The 9,804-nt window shown below is 49.2% G+C and overlaps 1 protein-coding gene across 1 annotated transcript in view; it reads right to left on the bottom strand.

Annotated features, from left to right (window-relative positions):
• Nucleotides 1–783: 783 nt before the first annotated feature.
• LOC107108643 (tricarboxylate transport protein, mitochondrial-like) overlaps nucleotides 784–9,804 on the bottom strand; it is a 10,064-nt gene continuing 1,043 nt past the window's right edge. The window contains exons 2-9 of the mRNA XM_015409118.1: nucleotides 9,748–9,801; nucleotides 8,612–8,711; nucleotides 8,266–8,404; nucleotides 6,756–6,840; nucleotides 5,592–5,696; nucleotides 5,285–5,400; nucleotides 4,257–4,330; nucleotides 784–2,426 (exon numbers count right to left, since the gene is read on the bottom strand). Coding sequence (XP_015264604.1) covers nucleotides 2,312–2,426; nucleotides 4,257–4,330; nucleotides 5,285–5,400; nucleotides 5,592–5,696; nucleotides 6,756–6,840; nucleotides 8,266–8,404; nucleotides 8,612–8,711; nucleotides 9,748–9,801 — 788 coding nt within the window. The 3' untranslated portion in view covers nucleotides 784–2,311. The remainder of the gene's footprint in view (nucleotides 2,427–4,256; nucleotides 4,331–5,284; nucleotides 5,401–5,591; nucleotides 5,697–6,755; nucleotides 6,841–8,265; nucleotides 8,405–8,611; nucleotides 8,712–9,747; nucleotides 9,802–9,804) is intronic.

Below are 9,804 nucleotides of genomic sequence, written 5' to 3'. Positions count from 1 at the left end.
GAATCAGTAGCTTTCGATGCAGATGTTCCATAGCCCGGATTCACACTGGGAGAGGTTTAGCTCCCATGGCTGTAAAGTGCTGGGGTGTTCCGTATCTCTCCTTTGGTGCCCAGGTACGCCCGCTTCCCAGCCATGGTTCCAGCAGGGCACTGTGCTCTGCCCAGGGAGCTCTGCCAAGCACAGCTGGGTTGGGGCAGCACTCTGCCAGAGGACTTTGATGAAATCTCTAAATCCAATGCTCCCTCTAAGCTATGGAATCTTGTGAGCAAAAACTCTACTTTGTGAGCTACTGGCATTGAAGTTGTGAGCGAGTGATTTGGCTACTGCATAAATTAGTTTGCTCTGGAGCCATCCTTCCTGAGCTAAGGCAAAAATGTGTGAGCCGGAGGCTAAAACACTGTGAGCTAGCTCACACTAACTCAGCTTAGAGGGAACACTGGCTATGACGTCAGCCTAAGACAACATCACCTGCTTTGCATCTCTCAAAGCAGCCTGAACGTCACAGGTGGGCAGAGGGACGTGCTTTGTGCTACCTAAAAACTCCTGTTTGTTAGCCTGTGTGCAACGTGTTTAAAGAAAACCAGCCCCAATTCCAGTGCCATTTGAGCCGATTGGGCAAAGGTGCTCCCAGAGAAGCCAGCCAAGCTTGCTCAGGCTACCAGGAAGCCATTCCTGAGTTTTGGCTCGGCGTTTCTTTGCTGTTATTTATAAGATAAAACTACTTTGGTTCTGTACCAAGGGCTGTTTCTAATAAAACACATTAAAGACAAGATGTACGTGTAGACTTTGTTTATCCTGAAAGAGAAATGTACGAACCTGTACACCATAACAGTGTTCCAAAAATTAAAGAGCAGCAAATCAGAGGCAAAGTTCAAAGGCCGATGTTAGAAAGGCACAAACAATGTATTTCCCGGGACAAGGATGCAGCGAAGCGTGTCTCTGTTGGAAAGGGACGATCCCAAGACCAGTGAAGGAGAAGGCTGAATACTGAATGTTAAAAATGCTGATTGTAAACTAAATGGAGGGGTTGAATTTGACCTTAGCAACAAGCACCACTGCTTGAGTTCCCACGGACAACACTGCTCCAGGTCTCTTCTGCTCCTACGCCTTTGAGGAGCAGAGGTCAACCAGTTTGCAGCTCTTTTTCCACAGGTTCCTGCAAAGGACCCGGAGAACTGTAATGCGGCAAAGGCATTTGGAAACTACTCTCAAGCCCAAGGTTTAGTTGGGAGCCACAGCAACAACAAGAACGAGTTTGAAACTGGTTTGAACAAGCGGAACGCAGGCAGGCAAAGGCCCAAGATGCCGGAAGCCGGTAGCAAAGGGCAGCACAGGACAAGGTTATGGAGTGGCAAGGAATTACAGCAGCACAGATGAGCTTCTTTACATGCTATGGACAAAGAGCATGACAGCAAAAAACGTCTCTCGATGACTTCTTTCTTAAGATGGTTGTGGGGGGACTCGGAGCCAGACGTTGGGTCTAGCTCACTGATAAAAAAGCTATTAAGGATGCTGCAGGTCAGGTCCTTGAGCCAGAAACACTCCCTCTCGCAAGCCATTTTACACTCCTGCCTAATCTTGCAAGGGTTTAGCATGGAGGATTTCAAAGGGAGGGGCAGAGGATGCATGTCCTCCCCTCTGCGAACGGTTCGGGAGGAGTGACATGGATTGTCCATGCTTAAGAATAGTGTTGTGCTAAAGAAGCCCCAGCTTGGCAGCCCCACCCCCATTTGCCACTTAGCCCTCCCAGACCGCCATGGATCAAAAGGCTGCGCCACTCTGAGTACTATCAAATGGTGTATGCTGGCCCTTCACCATAAAAGGATGAAGTAGCAGTCACCTGTGTTTAAGAGGAGTTTGTGAGCATGTAAGTTAATTGGGGTAAATCTGTTAGCCCTTGTTTGTGCTAAATACAGCGGCCTCTGCTGACTCAGCTGGCAAATGGGTTTAAATCATGTTTCCTGTTAAATAAAAGGCGTGCACCCACTGGAGCGTAAACCACATTGGATTCAGTGCTCCCAAAATGATACTAACAGAACAAAGCTTGGCTGCATCGCCCCCCTCAGGAGATGAGACACACTGCACTTTTGAAGCATCTGTGAACTTGCATACAGTGCCAAAGTCCCGAAGCAGGTGTGTGGTGGGAGAATATTGCCAGATCTTCACTCGGCCTTTTCGTTGGAAATGCTCCCGTGAACAGTTCACCGCAGCAGTCAAGAGTCCGTTGGTGCAGGTGGCCGCACAAACAAAATTACATTTGTTAGTATTCGAGAATACAACAGCCTTCTAAGAGCCATTTAGGCCAAGGGCATCAAATGGTTTTCCAAACCTTGTTGAGAAGTTTTACCACTTCTTCATAAATCACAAACACAATGGCCACGTCCAGACAGACCCGGCCAAGACGGGGAACGGTCCCTTTGTAGAATCTGCAGGTGGGAAAATGCAGAGTAAGAAAAAAAAGAATGATTGCTGGTTTGTGGAACCAGAGATAGAAAGAACAAAAAAAAGAGCCCCTAAACAAAAGTATTATTGTGTCCAACCATCCACTTAGTGCACCTACTAATTAACCTATCTAATGGGAGCCACAAGAGTCCTACCTGGAGAGAAAACTGTTCCTAGTGATTCAAGCATGTGAGCTAAAAATATCTGGGGAACTGGCCTTCCTAGGTGGCAGATCACTTCAGCCCCAAAATGACCCAAAAAGGAGATGTCACGGAAGACAGTACCCAACATACTCTTCCTTGTTTTATTTAGGTATTAAAACACCTAATATCTCGCCTTCCCAAAATACCAGATCTCCAAGGCAGCTTGTGACAATAACAAAATAAATGTCTAGCAGTCAACAGCAATAAAAAAGATAAGCACTTAATCATCAGAACTAGGAGCAGCAGCCAAATGCCTGATGGGTGAAAAATAATTGCAGCAGGATACTCAAAGAAGTAGGTGCCTGACACATCTAGACAGGGCATTCAAAATGTGGGTGGATGGTTTCCCATGAACACATGAAACTACCTTATTCTGAAAGATAGATCAAGATGGGCAGCCATGTTAGTTTGTCTGTAGCGGCAGAAAAGAGCAAGAGTCTAGTAGCACCTCGAAGGCTAACAAAATTTGTGGCAGGGGAGGAGCTTCCATGAGTCACTGCTCCCTTTTTCAGATACAGCTAGAGTCCATCTGTCCTTATATCTTGGAGAGTGAGGACAAGTGGACTCACATTCTAGCTGTATCTGAAGAAGTGAGCAGCGACTCACAAAAGCTCATACCCAGGGCCGGCTCACTCACTAGGCGAACTAGGCGATTGAGGGGGGAGGGGGGAGGGGAAGGGATCCTTGCCTAGGGTGCAAAATAAGCTGGAGCCGGCCCTGCTCATATCCTGCCACAAATGTTGTTAGTCTTTGAGATGCTACTAGACTCTTGTTCTTTTCTTATCCTAAAAGGTCAGTGTTGTCTACTCTGACTGGCAGCTGTTCTCCAGGGTCTCAGGTGGAGGTTTTTCACATCACCTTGTCCCTGATCCTTTTAACAGGATTAAAATGTCTAGCAGGAGTCACTGGGGATTAGACCTGGGACATTCCACATGCAGAACAGATGCTCTACCACTAACCCACCTAACACTGTTTATAAGAGGGCTGCATACAGGGCAATACAGTAATGACAGAGATGTTCCCAATAAATGGATTACAATTGCAAGATTAAGTCCTTGCAGGAAGGGGCTGTGGGTTGGTTGGTGACAGGCTCAGAAAAATACAGGTGTCTGTGCATTCAACTGCAAGGTCAGGCCCAACAGCACTCCAGAGTTGAAAATTTGATCTTTTAGGAAGAAGTGCAGCCAAAATAGGCTGAACGCCGATTCTCAAATCAACCTTCCCAGCTATCAACAAAACTTCAACCTCGTATTGCTCTTCTGTTTATGAGCCCTGATTCAGCCTGCTATTGTGCTTTTCCTTCCAAGGCAAAGTAATATCATGTCAGTGATGGGCATGCAATAAACCAAATCATGAATACAATCCATAAAATCCAGCACAGTGCAGGGTCTGGTCTTGGGCCTAGGATGATTGCCTCAGCTACAAGCTCATGTGTTGGTCTTAGAGAAGTCAGTTTCGCTCAGCTTGGCCTACCTTGAAGAGTTGTCATGAGGCTAAAATACATGGACACACTGGGTAAAGGTGGGATCTAAAGGTTGCAAACATTTCACTGGCAAAGATCTCTGGGAGGGAGGATGTCCATTTACAACAGGCAAAAGTGGATTCACTTACGCTGTGGGGCCCTCGTTTTTAAGGATCTGGTAGGCACAATCCAGCGTGCTCTTGTACTTGTGGGCTTCCAGTCCCTGGAAAGAAAAATAAAGAAGAGAGGAAGGAGCAAATGAGCGCAAACTCTTGCTTCACATCAAGGGCAACAACAGCTGTTGAAAATGCCCCCCCCCCCCCCCCAAGTAAGTGGCTTCTCCCTCTTTCGTGAGTTGCGGGCGATTCAGAAATAGCATTCCAAGCGAAGAGAACACCAGAAGCCAAACCAAGGTGCAGGTGGTGGATCATCTTTCCTAAAGATGAGCCCTACCTCCCAGATTAGCTGGGAGGTACGTGAGAAGGGACACGGCAGGGGCCACGAAGCTGTGGCAGAACATAAGAGCTCTGGGACGGCTGTTAAAAATGGCCAGGCAGCTGTTGTAAGGCATGTCCAAGGACACCCTCCTTTACCCATTGCTTGGCCAGCTTCTGAAAGTCACTGCCAAAAAGGAGTCCATCAACAACCAGGTCTATCAGTACGTAGTAACTACAAGAGCCTAGATGCTGAGCTTCCATGTTCAGAGACAGTATATCTTAGGTGACCAGACCCTGGTGGCTTTCACCACCATCAGGCCTTATTTGTGAACTCTTGGCCAATGACACTACAGGAAGAAGGAGAAGAGATTGGATTTATACCCTGCCCTTCACTACCTGAAGGAGTCTCAGGGCAGCTTACAATCTCCTTTCCCTTCCCCTCCCCACAACAGACACTCTGTGAGGTAGGTGAGGCTGAGAGAGCTCTTTCGAGAACAGCTCTGAGATAACTTGTGACTGACCCAAGGTCACACCAGCAGTTGCACGTGGAGGAGTGGGGAATCAAACCCGGTTCTCCCAGATTGGAGTCCACGCTCCTAACCACTACACAAAACTGGAATCATCTGCATATTCTTGCGGAGTCTTAAGGCACTGTAGGAGATCCACTTTGGAAGGCTGTTCTGGCAACCCTGAAGACATGGAATCCGTTCACTTCCTTCAGCTTTGTGGGGTTTTGTTACCTGCATCCTGGTTTTGATGACATCCAGGGGAGTGTTGCCGAAGACACTGGCGGCACCTGCGGTTGCCCCGAACACAGCTGTGACAAAGGGATTCATCTCCCTGTGGGGATTGTCCCCTAGCAAGCCGGTGGACAGACAAAAGGAAGATTACAAAACCAAGATCTACAGAATTGGGGTCATCCAAAGAAATAACCTTGGAAAGCACCCATGAGGAGCCATCATTACAAAGCGGGCTCCTTGCACTAGCACACTCAGACACGAGCATACGGGATCTGGGTCAGGGGTGAGCAGGTCCCCCAATCCTTACCTAGATACCAGTTACGGAAAGAGGTCATCACAAAGAACCGGATGGCCTGGTTGGAGCCTTGTTTGAGGACGGTGGCTGTGAGTCCCTGATAGGTCCCACGCAGACCTGCAAGAAAGAGGGGCCTCCACACTTGGTTGTCTTGTTTCCCAAGGGTAGCTGGATCCCATGTGACTCTGGACAAGGGCCACTGAGAGAATTTAGGGCAGGGGTTCCCAATGTTTTTGAGCCTGCAGGCGCTTTTTGGAATTCTGATATGGCATAGTGGGCACAGCCATGAAATGGCTGCCATAAACGACTACTGCAGGAAGGGGAGCCAGCCAAAAAATGACTGCTGCAGCTTCCCTTCAGTCACACAGTGCAAATCCTCGTGCAGCGATGGTAGCTGCTGCCAAAGCAACATTTTAAAAAATCTGCACAGAAAATCAAATCTCCAACGGCCAATTAGAAGCCTTGCTGGGTAAATGCACTACCTGGCCCCTCCCACTTTCTGAAAACATTTTGAGGGTTCCAGGAAAGGTGTTGTAGGTCCCAGGGTGCCCAGGGGCACCACGTTGGGGACCCCTGATTTTGGAGCTCCAGAACAAAACTGACCAGTACGGGGTACTCACTGTCACCAGTTACCAGAGTTCATGTGCCTTTACTTATTTATTCCACAGTGCTGATAAGAATGGGCCATGCGTGCAGCTGAAAGAATAGCCCCTCTGATACAAATAGAAGCTCAGATTCATCCTCTTTATAGCCAGTTCAGAGCAGTGGTCAGACTGTTGTGAGTGAATGGGGCAAACCCTTAGTCCAAATCTCTGCTCAGCAGAGAAATTTAAAGAGCAGCCTCGGGCAAGTCATGCTTTCAGCCTTATCCTACCTCACAAGGTTGCTGGGAGACTAACTGTGCCATCCTAAACATGGCTACGCCCTTCTTAGATCAGTGACTTTGTTTGTCTTAGAAGGGTACAACTCTGCTTTGGATTGCACTGTAAAATGCTGCCGGGATCACGGTGCGGGCCCACAGAACAAGCCGATAAATTCCCACAACCCTAGAAGAAACGTCTCATCCATAGAAACCAATTGTCTTCCATCCATTCCCTTGAGGGACATTAACCAGGAAAGAGTTGCTCCTCAGCCACTGTAGGGGCTGGAGCAATTTGTGTTTCAGTGAGATCTTACCTTGTTCCTGCACAATGTCACGGACCCCGTGGAAAAAACCCCGGTACTTGGGATTGGGAGAGCCTTGATCGTGGATGAACTTCACCTGTACCGATTGCAAAGACTATTTCAGCATAAAAACTTGGAGGAAGGAAATGATACAAGAGAAGAAAGCCACGATGCTGCCACCAACATGAAGCAACAGACAGACACACTTGAAGCTGCCTTCTACTGAGTCAGACCTTTGATCTATCAAGGTCAGTCTTGTCCAGTTTGACTGGCAGCAGCACACAAGGGTCTCGGGTCTTTCCCATCACCTACTCCCTGACACTCTTTTCACTGGAGATGCTGGAGTCTTTAGCTGGGACTTTTTGCAGGCAAAGCCAATGCTCTGCCACGGAGCCACAGCTCCATCCACATCAGAGGTCATTTCGGGGGGGAACGCAGTTCCCCCGGGTGAGGTGCAGGGGGGCAGGGCACATGACGAAGCTCCGCCCCCTGCTTCTGGCCACCCCGCTTCCAGCCCTCATTTAGCCAGGAGGAGGCAGGAGAAGAGGGAGGGTAAGTTGCTTCCTCCCCGACTCTCCCTACCCCTGCCTGGGGCCAGGAAGGGCCTTGGCGGGGCTTCCTCGCACTCCCGCCGGCCTTGCAGGTCCACCGCCGGGCCCCTGATGTCAGGAGGTGTGGCATATGCTAATGAGTTATGCTAATGAGTTCCCCTAGCTCTTTTTCTACGAAATGACTCCTGATCCACACACAATAATATTGTGCTATGGCACGATAAGAGTCCCTGTGTCTTCTGCTGGCCAAGCAAGGCCTCTGATATCACAGGGGTGGGGGAGCCAGCCGTGCTCTGCAACCAGGCTAGTGCCAGCCAGGTGCTTTCAGAACCATGGTATCCAGAACCCATTTCAAACTTTGGCTTCCAAATACTGGTTAGTATTGGAGACACTGTAGCATTGGACACTGTTAGCATCAGCAGCACATGTTACGTGCAATCACAGCTACGACAAGAAACGGGAACTGAAAGAGTAGCTGTCCCCCATTTGCAAAGCTTTGCTTGCAGACAACCAGTGCTACATCAGCCCCAGAGGCATCAGAGAGCACACAGTTTCTGAGTTCCCTTATGCTTCAGGGAAACCATTTTCTCAGCTGATGGGGGTTCGGCAGCACAGCTCTCCCCATTATGTGCAAAGCAAGGAGGGCCATTGTCCAGTTGTACGCTGCCCCTTGATCGCTGAGATGTTTGGTTCCTCCTCCCTCCAAGAGAGACTGTGGCTGTTTATTGTACTAATCAGAAAGGTGCACTGCTCCAGTCCAATCTAGAAGGGCCCAGGCTGTAGAATCTAGCTCTTCTTCCTTTCCCATCCCACACGATCAAAGTCTAATGCTCTAGATGGTGGTCCCCTCAGGCCAAGGGTGGAACCAACAAGCACCTCTGCTCAGCAGAGCTTGCACACAACCGGTTGTGCCTGGCAACTGAAAGAAGAGAGATTTCAGACAACAGCCCTTGAGAATATGCTTCCCTTACCTTGATAGTCTCCATGGGACAGACAACCACCACGGCCTCGGCCACACCTGCTCCAAGGCCGCAGAATAAACTCTTCTTGCTGTCCAGTTTCCCATTTGAGTCCTTGGCGTAACTGCTGAGGAACTCGAAGACTCCGAACCTGCCAAAAACCAGGATTGTGTCAGCGTATCTTCCTCTAGAGAAGGGAGGGGGTGCACTTAGGTGTATCCAATCCAAACCCAAAATTGCTACGGTGCAAGAAAGCCATTTAGAATGTTGGGATAAATCAAGGGAGGCACTGACAGGAAGTAAGCTCTCTGTCCACACGTGAAAGGATAAACAGATGTAAGAATGAGGAGTAGCCTACCTGACGGCAGATTTTGGAATGGACCCATACAGCAGAGAGCTGAGGCCCCGGTACAGCCCTCGGAAGCCATGGTCCTGCACAGTCAGCCTCACACAATGACCTGCAAGGCATTACCAAGGCCTCTGTGAGTACAGTGAAGATGGGACACAGCTAGGCTCGTTTGCCTTGAGCAGATGACCTCCCAGGCATTCTGCCCTTTCTCAAGGGCTCTCTTTTTTCATTCCTACCTGATGGGGTTGAGACCCAATTCCTGGTGTCAAGCCCAGCCCAAATGAAGGGGAGGGGCTGCGGCTCAGTGAAAAAGTACCTGTTTTGCATATGGAAGGTGCCAGGTTCGGTCTTTGAAATCTCCAGTTAAAGGATGTCAAGTGTCAGGAAGGAGATTTTGGAGGGCTTCTGCCAGTCAGAGCTCAATGGACCAATGGCTTGGTGTTTTATGAGGCAGCTTCACCTATCCAAACCCTGCTTTCGCTGAGGAAGAGGGCTGGGCCTCATCACAGGCATGTGTGGCACATTTCTTTGGGGTAGGATGTGTGGCAAAGGGGGAGGAGGAACAGTGGCTTGCACACAGGGCTTTTTTTGTGGAAAAAGCCCAGCAGGAACTCATTAGCATAATAGGCCACACCCAACCGCAGAAACTCATTAGCATATTAGGCCACACCCCTGATAGCACAGCTCATTGGCATATTAGGCCACACCCCCATGTTACCAGAAGTGTGCTCATCCAGCCACACCCACCTTTTGCTTCTTATTCTGTTTACCTTGTTTGTTGCCAAAACCCTGGGCTTTTTTTGTAGCAGGAACTCCTTTGCATGTTAGGCCACACACCCCTAATGTAGCCAATCCTAATGAGTTTCTGCTGTTGGGTGTGGCCTATTATGCTAATAAGTTCCTGCTGGGTGTGGCCAACTCAGGAGCCAGCCGGAACTCCATTCCTGCCCCAAAATAGCCCTGCTTGCTCATGGTTAGAGTACAGAACAAGATGCCGGTGTGACCAGAAAGCAAGAGAGGGTGGTCCAAAATGGCCCTGAATCTTAGCCACAATGAGTGACTAGTATCAGCAAGTCTTCAGTGAGGGGCTTCCCCTGCCGGCCACCTGCACCTTCCCCTTGCTTTTGAAACAGGCAAAATCTCACCGATGCCTCGGTACCGAGGAGGGTTGGCCCTCTCATCCAGCTGCAGCTGCGTTTTGA

Source organism: Gekko japonicus, unplaced genomic scaffold, assembly GCF_001447785.1.
Source record: "Gekko japonicus isolate JY-2015 unplaced genomic scaffold, Gekko_japonicus_V1.1 scaffold98, whole genome shotgun sequence".
Taxonomy (NCBI): domain Eukaryota; kingdom Metazoa; phylum Chordata; class Lepidosauria; order Squamata; family Gekkonidae; genus Gekko; species Gekko japonicus.
Note: the sequence above shows the minus strand (reverse complement) of the source record. Positions and strands in the feature narration are given on the sequence as shown.